We start from the raw sequence: 19,279 nt of genomic DNA, 5'->3' as shown, positions 1-19,279 counted from the left end.
AGGTTTACCTACATTTTAAGTGTATCCATGCCTGGGGGTGAAGTTAGTTAAACACCAAGAATTGTTGCAATTTCCCCATAGAGTGCAATGATACCAGAATTAGTCACACTTTCATGGTATATTTAAACATATTGTTGCAAGTCAGGCATTTTGGGACACCTGGCACTGGCTGCTAAGAGAAGATAGTATACTGGCCTACATGCACTTTTGGTCTAATCCAGTATGGTCATTCTTATGTTCTTATTCAAAAAGTCCACATCAGCTCAGAGTTAAAAGGATGAGTTACAAGCTGTTACATTTCTGGAAAAGTACTAGAATCTGTATCCATCTGAAAGAAGTATTACCTTCTCATCAGGTGTAGGGGAGAACATTTTCTCTTCCAGTGGATGCCTTGAGAAGTCATAAGGATAGGTAACAACTAATTCACCTCCATGCAGACTGGCAGACAGTACAAATGGTATAGCCCTCATCCACTTCATAATTGCTTTTGTCTCAGGTGCCACCTGAAGAGTAGAAAGAAAAATCACTTGAGAGAGCATTCTGTTTAGAATGGATTCACTTAAAATAACTTGGGGCCAGAATGACCCTTACCACAGAAACACCTCTAGATGTGAGTGTTTGTGGGGAAGAAAACTGTGTGATTCCCCAGATGGCCCATTAGGGGATGGAATGATGGTTGTTTGTCCCATGTAACAAGCATGGAGTTTGAACCCCCAAAACCAGGGATCGTCCCTCCCTTTATGACCAGAAAAATTGCTAAAACAAAGTGGAAAGTCAGACTCATGATTCCTAGCTACACATAACCCAGAGGCACAATTAACATTTTGGGGAAAAAATGCAACACTGAGGGAAAAAAACGATAGGAACCATCTCATAGAGGTCCAGTAAAGTCACAGGATCCAGATTCATGACTTCCCTTCACACTTCCATGACTGCAACTGCCAGTGGTTGTGACTGGGACTAGGGGTGGGGCTGGAGCCTACTTCCCTTTGCCATCGGGCTCCAGCTGTCATTCCCCGTCACCCCGGCCCCAGGTTATGTTTAGTAAAAGTCACAGGCAGATCACAGGCTCCAGTGAATTTTTGTTTATTGCCTGTGACCCAGCCACAACTATTCCTAAAAATAGGCATGATAAAATCTTAACCGTAAAGATAATACATCCTCTGGTCTGTACATCTGACAATAGGTGGGGAAGGGTCTCTCCGTCTGTGTTATGTATTGGTGGTATAGCCGTGTATTGCTCACAAAAGAGTTCAGTGTGCTAAATCCAAACCATAGAATTCGTCATGTTGCTGTTTCATGCTTTAAAGTAAACAATTTCCTGTAGAAGCAATGAGGGATTTGTCTGGCCTCAGTAATTACTGAGCAATAACTTCACTCAGCACTAGAATTATCTACTCCTTAAATGCAATGCTGACATCTGGTGGCCAGCTAGGGCAATCACTGCAATACAGATGTCAGGGAGTTACCGGTTTTAGGACAGGATTCTCCTCCCATTTGCATGTTGTGAAGTCATTGACAGCTGTGGAAAGTGAGTGCAAAATGGCTGTAAAATGCTACCAAATGAAAACAGCAGCACACACATTAGACACACTTTGCACAAATGTGAAAGACTACACAAAGTGTAAAGCAAAGGAGAGTCAGGCTCTCTTAGTTGTGCTGGATCTATGCAGGCCTGCTAAAGCCTTCTATAACCTCATGCTTTAATACCATCAGCTATAAGAAAACAATCAAAACTGGGTGATGACCTCCCTAGATCAAGTGATCACAGGGAGAAGTTACTTCCCAAGTGCATTGCAGGACATGTATTGGCAATTCAGTAAAGCAAGTTTCTGTTCTGTAATGTGATTTGTCCTTTTCATGTGTGTTCATTTTTTTTTAATTGTATCCTTTGGTATATATGGTTGTGACTATTTTCTTCCATTATTTGATCTGAGGAAGTGGGTCTGGCCCACGAAAGCTCATCATCTAATAAACCATCTTGTTAGTCTTTAAAGTGCTACATAGTCCTGTATTTTGTTTCAGTAAAGCAAGTGGCATTCTTATCCAGGTGACATAGACATTGTGGAATACTGTTATGCTATTTAATGTGTAGTGGTTGCTGGGTAGCTGAGAAAGGCAGCTGAATCAGTATTAGGTTTTATCGCCACTGTAGGCCAACCATTGCTATGGATACTTATATTTTTTAGCAAGGTTGCAATTTTGTTTAGTAGAGGGCGATATGCATAAGCAAATTAACCAATGTAGAACAACCTGAAAACAACTTTTCTGGCAATAGCCATGGCAATGGTTTCCCAGGACCCAAATGTGCTATGTATTGACGCCAGTTTCTGATTAGGGCTCATCCACAGAGCATGTAACATTGGCAGAGTGGGGCTTCCTTTATTTTGTGTCAGTACTGCCAGGTGGCACTTGCAGGATTGTCAGGGTGCTAGGCTCAGATGAAAATAATAGAGGTATTGACATGAGTCAGATTTATCCAACATCTGGCTGAAAGATTTAACAAAGCTTATTCTGGGCATATACACCAACTCAGCTGGCTTGACACATTAGGAAAAGTCACTAAAGCCCAAATCTGAAAAGATATTTTGCTTCAAATCTGAAAAGCATTTTGCTTCAAATCTGAAAAGATATTTAACCATCATGATGCTCAGTGGTATTATGTCTAACTGATTTAGAAGCTTTTCAGTAGTGATTTAAGCGCTTAGGTGTCTAACTTCCATCAACTCTCAATGGCATTTTGGTTCCTAAGAGCCTACTAGGGATGTTAAATCGTGCTTAATCAGCAAATCAATTAGTTGATAAGGAGGGCGCTCGCTACCATTAAAGTGCAACTCTGCAGTTTAAATGCAGTAGGAGCTACATTTAAAGTGCAGAGCCGCAGCAGAGTTAGCTTCTAACTCTGGGTGGTGTGAGCTGGGACTATGCATTGGCCCAGAGAGCTAACCCCACTGTGGCTCTACCTTTTAAATACAGTAAGAGCTCGGCAGGTTTCTCAGGTAGTCGCCTATTCAGCTACTCTTTTACAAACCTATGGCCTACCAACCTTTTTAAAATGAAATGTAACCTCCCAAATCAGTTGTGTGCTGAGTGCCACAACACTTACATATTTTTAAAAAATCTAAGTCTAAGTATAACAAAGGCCACTGTGCTGGCTCTAGGCACTTACACTGAGAAATCGGACTGATGGTTTATTTTGCAGTGCACCTGTACCAAAAAATTGATGGTGTATGGTTCATAGCGCCCTGCATAGAAGTGCATTAGTGAACAAATTCTATAGGTCCTGAATCCTGAGGAACAGGAGACTATGTGGTAAGAATTAGGTGGGGCAGGAGATAGTGGTGAGCAGAAGGACAACACTCCAGGAATCACAAATTAGTTTTAGTCTATTGTTTTTAGCACATAGTTGGTAGGAGTGCTGTGGGAATGGTAATTAAAAAACTAAAAGGAACAATGTAAGCTGTATGTGTTCATGCCTGTCTCTTCCATAGTTTGGAAATGGGTCTGACAGTGATGGAGGAAAAGGAGACACAGTTAATAGAAAATAAAATACTGAGGAGAATAATAGACAAGCGGAAGAAAGACAGAGTGGTCCATGGAAGAAATTAGGGGGAAGAGGAACTTGGGACTTAATGATCAGTAGGCTGGAGAGTACTTTTGAATTTGGCTGAACATGTGATAAGAATGGGAGAAGAAGGACCAGCAAAGACAGAGGGAGAAAGAGGACAGCAAGAAAGGACAGGGAGACTTCAAGGATATGATGGGAAGACTGTCAAGAGAAATTTGAAGATATAAGAACTGGAAAGCCAAGATCTATAAACTCATATCAAGAACCAAAAAGAGTGGTGCAAAATCATGGGCATATCCAAACTCTGTGTAAACAGGAAAAGGAGTACAGAAGAGAAGTATTTGTAGCATCTTTGTAATATATCTGGTGAGAAACCCAAGGAGTTTCAAGACTTGCATGGCAAATACTTCTGTAGTTTATCATCATTTGAAGTAACTCTGGTTCTAAATACTGGTTATTAGCTATGCTTCAATTTATATTACGTGAAGAGCCTTCAGTACTTTGCATATATTTGTATGCCAGTAGCATCAAAAGCTGTAGTATTTCAAGTGAGCCCAGAAAAAAAACATCCCAGAAGTGGCAGACAGGGTGGAAAATATCACCCTCTTACTTCCCACACAATTGACTTTAGGTTTTAAAGTGTACTCAATTCTACCGATTCACACAAAAAAAGAAGCAGAGAGGGCTTTCATCAGGGCTTTCATTTGTAGTGTTACAGTAGCACCTAGGAGCCCTAGCAATGGACCGAGATAAAATTAAAAAACAATGAATAGTCTAGTAGCACCTTAAAGACTAACAAAACATGTAGATGGTATCATGAGCTTTCGTGGGCAAACCCCACTTCTTCAGATGACTGGAATATTAGAAGTCCAGCTCCAAGAATAAAATTGTCCCGTTCCAAGATAAAATTGTTAGGCACTGTATGGACTAGAGATGTAAAATCCCATTTAACTGGGCAGTGTCTGCTCCAGCCTGGCTAAAACAGTGTCTGCCAGCGCTTCCCTTCCCCTGACACAGGCAGTGGCTGCTCATAGACGGGGGCTGCTGGCTGGAGCAGCCCCTTCCTGCCAGGCACCCAGGCCTGCCAGAGCAGGCACTGTCTGTGATGGGCCCCGTGGGGCTGCAGCAGTCCTCTGCCCACGGCGGTTAACCGGAACCAGTAAGGGTGATGTTAACTGGTTAACCAGTTAACCTTTCACATTCCCAGTACAGACAGAACAAAAAAAGTTATCCCTGCCCCCCAAAGAATTTACAACAAGACAAGAGATAATAGCTGGAGACAGACAGACAGGTAATACAAAAAAAGCGAGACAATATTTGTCAGTGCTATAGGCTGCCTAACCACTGTCAAGATTGGTAAAATGGTGATTCCCACCTATGGTCAGGAGTGCAAGAGGATTTTCCTCACAGCTCAGAGGAAGGGAGAATATTTGAAAAGCCTTTGGAATTGAGCTGCTCAGGTGAAGGGCACTAGAAGGGAAGGACAACTCTTTGGTACCATGCTGCTTTCAGACATGCGCAGGTACACACACAGCAAAGATGGGGGAGAGAAAATTGCTCAGGAAGTTTTGTGAGAATTAACTCGGGGCGTGTCAGAGGAATGCTCCCACTGGGAATCTGAGACCTAACTGCATGAATCCTTTGGAATCAGAAAAGAAGTCAGACGCTTCTGTGCTGATTCCAGGCCTCCTTCCCCAGCTGTGGCTCCCTTTGACTCCATCCCTTCTAAGGAGCAGAACCTGCATGTAGAGTTTATTACAGCTTTAGCAGCTCTGATGCCGTCATCGGTTTCCACTTGGGAATCAGCTGAGTGGCCAACAGCCCATGTTGTGGCAATTCTGATGCCACCCAGCTCCATCAGTGTCCTCACAACAGCAGTTATGTAGGCTGGTGAATAAGAGGGAAGCTTGTTGCAGTGGAGGTTTAATACCTCTCCTATGGTGTCACCACACAAGACTCCTTTGCTCCTCTTTGCAGCAGTTAATAGACACAAGCACAGACCCTTCCTATGCTTGAGGAAATGGGTATTCTCCAATTTCAGTAAAAGCTTTTCATTTAATGTTCCTTTTAGTTCCTAGCCTCAATCACATGACATAAGTCAGATATACCAAAAGCTATGTCCCTGTCATATCACAAGGGGCAATATCTCCCAGCTCCAGGCACTGCAGTTGCAACTTCTTCTCTCACAAAGAGAGGAACCACAGAATCCATCACCTACTGTGAGTATGGGGCAAAGCACTAGCCCTGCCAGACCTTGGATGTTGCTGGACCAGAGAGTCGTGGAGCAGAGAGGCTGAACCTATATTACCTTTTAAAATGTATGATTGTGACATGTGTGTGTGTGTGTGTGTTCACCTGCTTTTACCTTGTAAATAACTCTTTCCTAGTTAATACATCTTTAGATAGTTTGTAATAGAATTGGCCACGAGCCTTGCCTCTGGGGTGAGATCTAAAGTACAATTGACCTGGAGTAATTTGTCATGGGATAAGAGGCAAGGTCCTTTCATGGACTGATAACTGGTTAAAAGAGAGGAAACAAAGGGTAGGAATCAATGGTAAGTTTTCCAAGTGAAGAGAGGTAACTAGTGGGGTCTCCCAAGAGTCTGTCCTGGGACCAACCCTATTCAACTTATTTATAAATGATCTAGAGAAGGGAGTAAACAGTGAGGTGGCAAAATTTGCAGATGATACCAAACTGCTCAAGACAGCAGACTGTGAAGAACTTCAAAAAGATCTCACCAAACTTAGTGACTGGGCAACAAAATTGGAAATGAAATTGAATGTTGATAAAGGTAAAGAAATGCACATTGGAAAAAATAATCCCAACCATACAATATGATGGGGACTAATTTAGCTACAACTACTCAAGAAAAAGATCTTGGAGTCCTTGTGGATAGTTCTCTGAAAATATCCAATCAGTTTGCAGTGCCAGTCAAAAAAGCAAAAAGAATGTTAGGAATCATTAAAAACGGGATAGAGAATAAGACAGAAAATATTTTATTGCCTCTATATAAAGCCATGGTATATCCCATCTTGAATACTGCGTACAGATGTGATCACCTCATTTCAAAAAAAGATATATTGTCATTAGAAAAGGTTCAGAAAAGGGCAACAAAATGATTTGAGGTTTGGAACGGGTCCCATATGAAGAGAGATTTAAAAGACTTGGACTTTTCAGTTTAGAAAAGAGGAGACTAAGGGGGGAATATGATAGAGGTCTATAAAATCATAAGTGGTATGGAAAAAGTGAATAAGGAAAAGTAATTTATTTATTCCCACAATATAAGAACTAGGCATTAGTTAATAGGCAGCAGGTTTAAAACAAACAAAAGGAAGTTTTTGTTCACTCAGTGCACAGTCAACCTGTGGAACTCCTTGCCAGAGAATATTGTGAAGAATAGGACTTTAACAGGGTTCAAAAAAGACCTAGACAAATTCATGGAGGTTAGATCCATCAATGGCTATTTGCCAGGATGGGTAGGAATGGTGTCCCTAGCCTCTGATGGTCTAGAAATGGGTGACAGGAGAGGGATCACATGATGATTACTTGTTGTGTTCCCTCCCTCTGGGGCATCTAGTATTGGTCTCTGTTGGCAGACAGAATACTGGTTTAGATGGTCCTTTGATCTGACCCAGAATGGCCGTTCTTATGTGGTGACTGGGCTTCATGCTCCTGGAAGGGGACAGTAACCTGAACACTGCTATTGCTGATGGGGTAAGAGACCATCTATCACAGAGACAGGCTCACCTCTCGTGGCAAGATAGATTGGATTGTCTGTGACTCCACGGTTAGGTTATTATAGTTCCTGAAGAGTTTCCACTTGATATTTGGTTTGGTGAAATGTCAATTTGGGGTTTCTGCCCTGTTTCCAAGGAGCCTGCCCTGAGGTTGGTATTCAAACTCTTGAGTCACAGCAGTCAACTTTTTGAGTCACTTGACACCATTATATTTTAGTGCTGCAAATTCTGCTACCCCTATAGCAATTTAGCTTTAATGAAATTATATTTTTAATTCTGCATTCTTCTGGTTCAACTCCATCAATATTATTAGACTGTTCCCTTTGACTATTCAAAGACTTTTACTTTAATATGGCTTATTAATTCACCAAAAGCCTTTTGCCTTACAGTCACAGACAATCATTCTTAAATTATCCATTTTGCAAGCATAATTTAAGATACAGTTAGAAAGTAGCTAGCTAATTTGGCCATAAATACAGTGAATGACCATTATTACTCTTTTAAAATCTGATCCCCATTTCTGTCAATTATATCATATTTACCCACTGTCACCATGATCTGTAAAGATCATTTCTTTTTTCTTTTAGACACAACTGAGCTAGATTTCCTAAAGCTTATGCCAGCCTGCATAAGCCCCCAAATCCTGAATGAATCAAATCAATTTAATTTACTCTGATAATGTTTCTTAATTTCAACTCTGCCCATTTATTTCAATAATTGGTAATAGAGAACAAAGCTTGTTGTAAGGGCCAGGATTGTGGGATGTTTTTCTGAGCTTAAGTGACTAGCAAAGAGCTAAAGAGCTTACTTTCAATTTTCTCATCTTGAGGTGGTGCTTTGGAATCCCTGCATAATAACTTTAATAAGCCAGATATTAAAACTACTAAGTAAGTGACAGTTGAAAGGCTAGCTTTGAAACAGACATCCTAATGTTTTTACATGCACAAAGCTGAATTCCATAACAGTATTCCTTCCCCAAGGTAAATTGTTCATAAACCTAACAAAATTGTTGCTCATTACATCAACAGTTTGTCAGGCTCTCCTGTGTCCACTGCTTTAGGAATAGGTTAGCTCAGGGGTGAGAAAAGATTAATGAAACTTCATCTCCGAACCATGAAACTGGAGCTGTCAAGAAGATTTTGTATGTGTCCTCAAGGTCATAGGATGATAGGTTCTCATTCTGGGTGCATTTACACAGCACCCTAAACTCAAAATAAGATATGCAACTAGCACTATGCCAATTGCATTTCTTATTTAGAAACTATTTCAAAATAGTTTATTTTGAAATTTGGCACGTCTACATAGCACTGTGTCTACACTGTGTTTTGTTCCTGTTCAGGGCCGATTTAGACAACAGATGGGTTACAATGCCAATGATGGTCTATGTCCTTTCTGTACTTGGGTACTTTTCTCTGCCACTAGTGGAGCAGAACATGGGATGGGCAATTTGGGATATAAGTCCTAGGGGCAAATTCTGTCACTCATTCAGGCTTCTGTGATGAACACAGCAGCTGTAAAGGCACAACAGTAAAGTACTTCTTTATGTGGCCCTCCACTATCCCCCATCATAAAGTCACTTCTAAAATCAGACTCTCCCAAAGTATATCTATTGTACAACAGAATATAGTTTAATTAAACACTGTGATTTTTGTTTGCTATTCATTTGAGACTTTTGCCTCTTTTGCCTTGACCAGCCCCTGACATATCATGCATATATCAAGTACATCCAGCTCATCCTAATTATAAATAAGAAGAATGATAGCAGCAAGCTAAAACAAGCATCAAGGGTAACTTTGTACTGATTTTTTAATATTCAAAATTATCTGAGCCTTTCTGCAATATATGAGATAAAATGTCTGTAATTCATACCTTACCCTCCCAATAGGATTGTGGAATAGGAATGTGGTCTGTGCGTGCCCATCGGAGCCTAGCTCTGTTGTAAACTTCAGAAGTCAAGTCAGGGAAGTTTCTGTTAAGATCAAGGTTCTGAGCAGTCTGACGTCCATTAATCCAGCCATTGTAACCAGCCCCCTAGTTTACAGTAAAGAAAGAAACCTATTAAATAGATCCAATCATTCCTGTCTCAGAATGTTCAAGATTTTCATAAATGTTATTTCCTAATGACCAAGTGGAAGTTTTAAATGCCAAGAAGGCAGCAGAGATTTAAAAGTGTCCAGATAGTGGAAATAATATATTTATTTATAGAACACCTTTTATCCCAAAGGAGCTCAAAAGCACTTAGGAGCACCACTAATGTGACTCTACGGTAGAACACGGCAGCTGTTAAATCAGGGTTTAAATCAGGGTTCAGCAAGCGTAATAAATATTAATATTTAATTACATCTGATCTAGCTGAGGAAGCAAAAATATATTAAATACAAGGTTGTGTAAAATAAAAGGATCAACTTCAACCATCAAAATTGGGTCAATGGACATTTTGCTCAAATATTGATAGGACGGGCTACTGAATCTACAAAAAGTGCTTTTACCTCTATCAAACCTCCAGGGTGCAAGAAAGAACAATGGAAAATCTGGTCCAAATTACCTGGTTAGTTTAGTTAATCCAGGTAGCTTTCCACCAAATCAGATGGGAATAAAATATGTTAGTGAACTACTGTCAAAACCCAAATCACCCTGGATTTTCCTTTCCCTTTTACAGAGAATTTTATAACACATCACACTTGATTGCAAAAAGTCTACCTCTTCTGCAGCAAGTTCATACCCATCTGGGTTCAGTGAAGGCAAAAGGTGAATTCTAGTGTTGTTTATTAATGTCTGGATCCTGGGATTCCCAAGGAGATATTCTGAGCACATGTATTGTGCAAGGTATATTAACAATTCTTTCCCAACCACTTCATTTCCATGCATGTTGCCAATGTACTTAAATTCTGGCTTCACTGTGAAAAGATGGAGTAATAAGATGATTTGTTATAATTCTGAGCACATTTGGATGCCATCCCAAAGCAGTTCAATGCAAATTGCTGACAGATGAGTCTGTGAGTTTTATTTACAGTAACTTAACATGCATATTTCCATAAACATCATGTCAATTCCAGATCTATTTTCACCAACTTCAAGTCAGTTAACAAATTAAATATATTTTCTTTATACAATAAAGTGAACCATTTTTTTAAGGATTCACAAATGTCAAGAGACAATCACTGTGGTTAATGATGAGAACAGTTAAAACTAATTGTAATAGGAGACTTTTTAGAGGACTGTAAACAAAAACATCTAGGAAAAGAATAAAATGTCTAAGCCATCACCAGACTACACTGTTATTGGATCTATCTGGCCTTCTCTACTCTCTGCTGGAGGCATCAGCTGCCTGAGACTCCTCATCCAAGGAAAATCTATCTGAGCTAGGTGATCAACAAGACAGTGACCTAGAAGAACTGATAGGAAATACTAGAACACAAGAGGAGCATCTCAGTGCTAATCCAAAACCTGACTGTAAGGCCTGCAAGTAAACACTTTGCCTATGTCTAGACTGCAAGCCTCTTTCAAAAGAGGCTTTTTCGAAAGATACTTTCGAAAAAGCCTCTTTCGAAAGAGAGCGTCTAGACTGCACGCGGAACTTTCGAAAAAGCAAGCCGCTTTTTCGAAAGAAAGCAGCAAGTGAGTCTGGATGCTCTCTTTCTAAAAAGCTCTGTTTGCTTTCAAGAACACCTTTTTTCGAAAGAGCACTTTCGAAAAAAGGCGTTCTTCCTCGTGGAATTAGGTTTACCGCCGTCGAAAGAAAAGCCGCGTACTTTCGATTTAATTTCGAAAGAACGCGGCTGCAGTCTAGACACAGGTGAAGCTTTTTCGAAAAAAGGCAACTTTTTTCGAAAAAACCCCTGAGTCTGGACACAGCCTTTCATTCTGAAGGATTCTTTTCTTCTTTGTTTAACATCAAAGACAGCTGAATCTTGAGCAGCCATTTTTCATTGGAGACTGATGCCCAGTTTATGGCACGGGTTACACTACATCAAGCAGATGGCCAAACATGGCTGACTAAGATGGGGAATGGCTGCAACACGAATAGCCCTGAAAGAAGTGCTGCAGAGCCACCCTGCCTGCTGCATACACACATCACCACAGACTCTAAAAACAAGTGCACAGCAACATCAAGTATACAGTATTATGACTTTGATCCGCTGTTACACCATCCCTGTGTTTGAAGCAGGAATGTGTTGTGGAGGAGGGACAAATGTGGCCCTAAATTCTATTCTGTGGCAGCCTATTAGACCAGAGTAGCCTCAGGATTTCCCTCTGTTATGCTCTGCATCACATCATTCCCTACGGATCATCATGGAAACTAGAGGGAAGCACATTCCAGCAGCCTTACTCCTTCCCCATTCCCAATGTGCATCTTCATTCCTCCCTCTAACCCTAACAATCCAATCTAGGTACCATAAAACAACTTGTTTTTAAAATTACAGACTAACATGGCTACCCCTCTGGGACTTCCTAACAATCCTGTGGGCCTGAAGCCAGGGAGAGAGAGATATGGAGCAGAGCCTTCATAGAAGCTTTACACAAACCATGAAGGCTGCCTGCTCTGGGGGTTACGCTCACTATTTTGAAGCCCCATTATGCTGTTCAGGGTGGTGTAACTACTTGTTAAAGTATCATTTTTTAGTTGTATGTTAAAACACAAGTATTTACTGGTTTGTAGATTACTTAAATACTCTAGTGGCTGATGGACCATTATACTATTAAGGACACTGCTACCACTGTCCTTTTAACTGGTGGGAAAGGATGGCCTAGGGCTAGGCTTCTGAAAGTCTTATGTGACTTTTAATAACAGAGGGCTCTTCAGCCTAGCAGAGAAAGGTATATTCAATGGCTGGAAATTGAAGCTAGACAATTTCACACTAGAAATAGGGTACAAATCTGTAAGTAGGGGGTAAATAACCATTACCATGACCAACTTACCATGAGTTGTGGTGAATTCTCCATCATTGGAAATTGGGGATTGGTTGTTTTATTCTAAAAGATAGGCTTTAGTTCAATTACAAGCTATTGGACTTGAAGTAGGAATTAATCTAGGGAGGTCCTATGCAGAAGTCAGACTAAATGATCACAATGGTATCTTCTGGCCTTAAAATCTATGAATCTATAGGGCACATGATAGAAGTGCACCATATCTCACCCTAAGAGGCTAACTATTAGAGTTGCCTACACAGCAGATGGAACATTATTACTCACTCGGTTCATGGTGTCCAGGATTAGTTGAAAATTCAATCACAAAAAGGTCTCTCCCTTCAAAGCTACGGCCAATACTGTAAGTTCTTGCAATGTGGGGGCATCTGGACGCAGTCTTCTTCAAAATGCTCACCATTTTGGAATATGAATGATGGGTGAACTTAATTAAAGTTGTAGGCTCCTCTGTGAGTAAATCTTCCACTGCTAATTCTGACTCTCCTGCAGAGAAAAATCATAACTGCAATTAAGTGAGTTCAAAAAGTTTGTGCCCAGAGTGGAGTTATCAAGTTACAGTGAAAGAATACCTGTGCCTCTGTTCATAAAACATGCATTTCCGATAACAGAAGTACAGAAATTAGAAATGAGCCTCTTCTGTGTGAGACATGTTAGCCCAAGTATCCAAAACCATTTACTGTACTTACACAATGACAGGCATTTTACTAATATGTAGCCATATTTGCTGTGGGCTTCACCAACTAAAATCTAGCCTTTGGTATACTGGTAAACTTCAGCCTAGAGACTAGCCCTTTAAATCTAGGGGATTAAATTAATCTTTGATGTAACTCAACTAACTACACTCAACTGCTCTTTACAAAAACAACAACAAAACAACAGTATTCACTAAGGCAATTTACTTTCCATGAGCTAGTTGCTGTTATGAATTTCCTGTTGTTCTAAAATGTTAGATAAGACTTTAAGATATAATACAGAATCTTGGTGTATTACAGTAGAACCTCGGAGTTACAAACACCAGACTTACAAACCGAACAGTCAGCCATACAACTCAATGGACACTGAAAGTACACAATCAGGAAGGAGCAGAAATTTTTTTAAAGGCAAAATACAATACAGTATTGATAAAGGGAAAGTTAAAAAAAGACTTGAGAAGGTAAGGAAACTGTTTCTGTGCTTGTTTCATTTAAATTAAGATGGTTAAAAGCAGCATTTTTTTTCTGCGTCATAAGCTTGAAAGCTGTATTAAATCAATGTTCAGTTGATTTAGAACATCCATAATGTTTTGTTCACAGTTATGAACATTTCAGAGTTATGAACAACCTCAATCTCCGAGGTGTCTGTAACTCTGAGCTGTCATGAGCTGCTAGGACAGCTTCATTTCTTACCTCGGAGCTTTGCCAGTGGATCAAAACATCCTTCTTCTTCACCAGCAAAGAAGCGATCACAGTCTAAGAAGTAGGGCCAAGCCATGTCTATTGCATCAAATGCAGGAAGGCAAGTTTTCCTCAGATTTTCACAGACGTGCCTGCAGGGCTTTATAACTCTGTCTTTTTCACACTGTGGGGCCAGTATTGAGCAGCTCAAGAGTCTCAGATCAGGATTACATTCTCCCTGAAGCAAGTTGTGTATCACACTCATGAGAATGTATTCAGAGCTCATTTCAACCACTTGTCTGGACTTCTGATCCAGCAAATTGGGATACATTGTTTTTGTGTAGGGAACATCACCACAAGAGCCCAAGGTGATGCTCACACATTTTGCTACAAGAAAGAAAAAGATGAACGTATGAAAAATACCTTGCTTAGTAATCATACTGAACCCAATACAACTACTCAAATAATATGTCTCAAAAACAGATTAAATGAATGTAATTCCTTTAGCTGTTCATAGATTGTCTAGCAGCAGATCACAATATTATCAGATACTTTTATTGTTTGAAACAATCTGACAAATGATTCTTAGTCTGTAGCTTGTTTGTGAGCAGTTCATTGCAAGGAGACAGAATGCAAAATGTCAATTAGATTTTTAATTTTTCTTAGACACTTGATAATACTTCTGTTCTCTGATTGGCTTAGTCTAACTCTTAAAATCAGATTTCTGGTGTATTTACAAATTCAGAATTCAAATAGTTAAATGGATGAATTCTGGCCACCACAGTGGATGCTTCATGAGCCTGATTTCCTGTCATATGATCAGAACAGCCAGCATGGCCAGGGAAACCAGTTCAGATAGTCAATTGGTGTAAGTTAGAACAACCTCAAGACTATATAACATCAGGACAAAAACTTAGGTATCTCAGTCCCAGTATGGGGAGCTAAAAAGGTGTCTGACATCTTCTTTCTTCTATCATACATTTGTACTGGTGGATCTGGGCTAAAGAAGGTTTATTTTAAAAATTCTAGCAAGTAAACATGTTTTTGCAACATTTAACCAGTTCAAAAAACAAAAGGATTAACTGGGATTTGTCACTTGTGGGTGTGTTACTGGATACTACAACACTGGGCAATTTGGCTACCCAAGTCCGAGTCTTACACTCTGTGCTGAGTTCCCAGGCTGGTAGGAGAAGATGTCACAGTAATGGCAGCATACTCTTGCTATGGGAGAGAAAGAACATCTCTCATTGCTCTCTAGTGCCTGACTAGGGCCAATGCATGTAGCCAGGCCCAGGCCTGTTGACAGGGAGGGAAAAGGGGGCAGCTCCCCCAGGGGACAGTGATTCAAAAGGCTCCAGGGATCCTGACCACCATGGCTGCTACTGTGGCAGTGACAGAAGCCTGAGCCCTTTTAAGTCCCCACCAGAGTCCTGGGTGGCACACTCCAGGAAGCCCTAAGGGCTGGCTGGAGAGGTTGCAATGCAGTCTGAGCAGCTCTAAGGGCTGGCTTCCTGCCCTCTTCTGCCTGAGGGCCAGCCCTTCCAGCAAACCACCCACATGCCCAGGGGTCCTTGCCCAGGGGTCCAGAAATTCTGTCAACCCTTCCTGCATGGAGCAGCATTGACAGGGTCCAGGGGCAACTGTAGCCAGCTGAAGGAAAGAATACAAAATAAAGAATACAAACTAGGAAATACTCAGGGTGCTGAGAGACCCCAAGAGGTAAGTAGAAAAAGAAGTCACCCCACCTTTTTCTCCTGTTTGGCATTGGCCTGTCAATAAAGAGAAGATAAACAGGGATTAGCATCATTGACCAGTAGAGAAGGGCTGCTGCAATACTGCTCCTACCTTAGTTCTTGCTGCATCTCCAATGTTTTTGAACGCAGAGTTAAAGATGCCTCATGAAGAGATTTTTACAGAAACAAACAAAGATAAGCAGCCATCATTTAAAGGGCTTGAAAACCAAAGGGAAACAAAATTCAATATTGCTTGTGGGGAAGAAAGAGAAAAGCTCAAAACCACAGCTCTCCTGTGTCCTCCTGACATTACTCAAGTTCCAACACTGGAAGCATATGGCCAATAATGCCAGGAATATCCATCTAATATAGTATAATCTAATCTAAGCATTTATTTCATGCTCATCAGTGCAAAAATTGAGTTCCTAACAAACTGTTCAATATCACAGTATACAGGCCCACACATGATCTATATGGGTATGTCTACACTACCCTCCTAGTTCGAACTAGGAGGGTAATGTAGGCATACCGCACTTGCAAATGAAGCCCGGGATTTGAATTTCCCGGGCTTCATTTGCATAAGCGGGGAGCCACCATTTTTAAATCCCCGCTGCTTCGAAACCCGTGTAGCGCGGCTACACGGGGCTCAAACTAGGTAGTTCGGACTAGGTTCCTATTCCGAACTACCGGTACACCTCGAGGTGTACCGGAACGAGGTGTACCGGTAGTTCGGAATAGGAATCCAAGTCCGAACTACCTAATTCGAGCCCCGTGTAGCCGCGCTACACGGGGTTCGAAGCAGCGGGGATTTAAAAATGGCGGCTCCCCGCTTATGCAAATGAAGCCCGGGAAATTCAAATCCCAGGCTTCCTTTGCAAGTGCGGTATGCCTACATTACCCCGCTAGTTCGAACTAGGAGGGTAGTGTAGACATACCCTATCCCTTTCTCTCTAAATCAATTAGAGGATTTAAAAAAAAAAACCTCCCATCTTCTTATCTTTACTAACTTTGGGAACTAAGGAAAAATGATGCTACTAAAATAAGAATCAAACTGTTTTTTCCCCAATGCTCCATTGGAAGTAACAATTACATTTATTTACATTCATAAAAAACATAAAAGGGTATGTTTTCACTGGCATATACTGAGTATGTAGCCATGGGAAGCTGGCAACTAGCTCCTCGTGTTTGTTTTTATAAAACCAAATACATGATGTCTACCAAGAAAAGTGTGAATTACTACTCCCAGCATACTTAACAGTTATTATTTGAATCCACTCTGTTAATCACTCTCTGAAAACCAAAACACAATCATTAACATGAAAACAATATTAGCCCTGGAATTTGGTCTTGATGATGGGTAATTTCAGGGGAAATGGGTCTGGTTATGTATCTGAAAGATAATCAGCGAATATTAATCTGTAAAGCATTTCTGCCGCTCTGTTGCTACCATAAATATTTATTTTTTTGACAACAGCAATAACCAAGAATCTTGTGGCAACTTTTTTGACTATATATTAATCATGTAGGCTTTTGCTCTTCTCTTAGTATGTAATGGGCAATAAACAGTACTTAGTGCCTCTGTAGTGCTGACATGCGAAACTGAACCTGGACCCTCTGAAGTTTATTTGCATGAGGGTCTCCCACATGAGCTAAAAGCCAGCTGCTGCTCAGCTAAGGCTGTAGAATTATCCTCAGACCTGAACCTGATAAAGTGTTCTTTGACATGGACACAGCCATGCTCAGCATCAACAAATCTCAACTGTATACAGTATCTTTTTACAGTAACTACTATAGGGAGAGCAGTCCATTATTATGGTGTAATGCTTTGCTTTGCCAAGCCACATCAATACATTGTCAAGCACCTTCCTTTCCAAAAGGTCAGTCAAATAATTCTGAATTGTTTTGTTGCTTTTTTATATACTCGGGATGTTCAGATGCAGGGTAATTGTACAACCATGAAACCTCTGAAAAACTCAGTGATTACATGGTTATACACACCTGTAGTCGCAACCAACTCCCACCTGCCATCCCGCTCCTGGGGAGTCAACTGCCACCCCACGCTGCTGCCTCTGAGCTGGTTCCTGACATGCACCAGCTCCCACCTGCAGCCTCACTCCCAGGGGTGCTGGCTGCTGCCCCGTGCTGCTGCCTCTACAGAAGCTTGCGTGTAACTGTGAACATTCACTGATAAGCTCAGGCCTATCAATTAACCATTTACACGGTTATACGTTCACATCTCTATTAGGTACCACTCATAGGTGTTCACACACATGTTCACAATATAGTTGTTCACACGTATCAGATGCATATTTTCCAAGGAGCTCGACCAAAAAGAGGAAATTCCTGTTATGTTCAAATGAAGAACTTATCCAACAAGCTCTGGAAAGCCAAATTACTCTTTGCAAGGAAGAGAGTAATTGAGATCTGATATTCAAGCACATTCCCCCAGTGCTGAGTTTCTATATTAATAATGCACTGGTTTTCTGTATCTATGCATTTATTCAGCCTGAACCTAGATTCAGCCTTCATCCATTTGCAGTAAGACATTAAATGGGCTGGTGACCTTTGATGTTGCTTCAAAGCATCAGCTAAGTTATGCTAGTGATTTTATATGGCATAACTAAATTATGGTGACTTTTGATGTTGCCTCAGAGAAGCAACTAAATTATGCCAGTAACTGTACCAGGCATTTTGGCATTCTTGTCAAATATTTTGCAAAGAAAGCAGAACAGTTTGAGTATATTAGCTAATGCCAATTCAGCTTCTCATCATTCTCGAGCACTCTTTCACAGTGTGACCTGGGGTACGTCTAGACTACGAACTTCTTTAGAAAGAGATCGTCTAGACAACCCTTTTTTTTTTTTGAAAAAGTGATCCGCTTTTTTGAAAGAGAGCACCCAGGCAATCTGGATACTCTCTTTTGAAAAAGCCCTGTTTGCGGTCAAGAACGCCTTTTTTCGATAGAGCTCTTTTGAAAAAAGGCATTCTTCCTCATAAAATGAGATTTACCGCGGTCGAAAAAACTGCCACGTTCTTTCAATTTAATTTCAATAGAATTCAGCGGCAGTCTAGAGCAGGTGAAGTTTTTTTTAAAAAAAAAGGCCACTTTAAAAACAAAACTGTAGTCTAGACGTAGCCTTTGAGAAGTGTTGCTTCTGATCCTTTACTGGAAACATCATATCCTTGATTTTGCCCATCTCATTCAAAATTCTATTATCAATGTCAGCAGACTTTACAATCGCCAGCCCTAAAGCAGGGTCTGATGTATCAATTTCTGGTGTGCAATTTTTCTCACTGCTCTTTCTGTCATCATGCAAGATTGATTCTTCTTTATCATTTCTCTCCCTTTCATGTAAACCAAATTTTTCTTTGTCATTACTCTCCTTTATACCATCAGAAAAATGGATAATGCTCCATCTCATGAGAACGTAAGTGGCATATGTGTGCATTTGGTGCAAGGAGTTCATGCCCTTCAGAGACAACGTACAGGCGTTGGAGACCAGAGTAGCTGAATTGGAGGACTAAGGGAGACAGAGAGGTACATAGATGAGACTGTCCGAGACATAGCCTTTGTACTGTTGAGGAGGATGAAAGTTTCCCGGATGAAAATATTTAACTGGAATGGAGGGAAACGATCCCATATTTGGCACCCTCTTACCAGATGTTGGCATCCTCTTCCACTGAGGATACTTCTTCTGGGGAGGTAACTCCAGTTATTAGTCTGATAGGGTATGTCTACACTACCCCGCTAGTTCGAACTAGCGGGGTAATGTAGGCATACCACAATTGCAAATGAAGCCTGGGATTTGAATTTCCCAGGCTTCATTTGCATAAGCCGGGCGCCACCATTTTTAAATCCCGGCTGGTTCGAACCCCGTGCCGCGCGGCTACACGTGGCACGAACTAGGTAGTTCGAACTAGGCTTCCTAGTTCGAACTACC

The 19,279-nt window shown here is 40.9% G+C and overlaps 1 protein-coding gene across 1 annotated transcript in view; it reads right to left on the bottom strand.

Annotated features, from left to right (window-relative positions):
- The window catches only part of CPZ (carboxypeptidase Z), a 63,633-nt gene that overhangs the window by 26,608 nt on the left and 17,746 nt on the right, over positions 1-19,279 (bottom strand). Inside the window, exons 2-7 of the mRNA XM_014576092.2 lie at positions 15,351-15,374; positions 13,618-13,992; positions 12,500-12,715; positions 10,007-10,203; positions 9,176-9,337; positions 345-503 (exon numbers count right to left, since the gene is read on the bottom strand). Coding sequence (XP_014431578.2) covers positions 345-503; positions 9,176-9,337; positions 10,007-10,203; positions 12,500-12,715; positions 13,618-13,992; positions 15,351-15,374 — 1,133 coding nt within the window. The remainder of the gene's footprint in view (positions 1-344; positions 504-9,175; positions 9,338-10,006; positions 10,204-12,499; positions 12,716-13,617; positions 13,993-15,350; positions 15,375-19,279) is intronic.

The sequence above is a fragment of the Pelodiscus sinensis genome, chromosome 5 (assembly GCF_049634645.1).
Source record: "Pelodiscus sinensis isolate JC-2024 chromosome 5, ASM4963464v1, whole genome shotgun sequence".
In the NCBI taxonomy this organism is placed as follows: domain Eukaryota; kingdom Metazoa; phylum Chordata; order Testudines; family Trionychidae; genus Pelodiscus; species Pelodiscus sinensis.
This window is presented reverse-complemented; position numbering and strand designations above follow the sequence as displayed.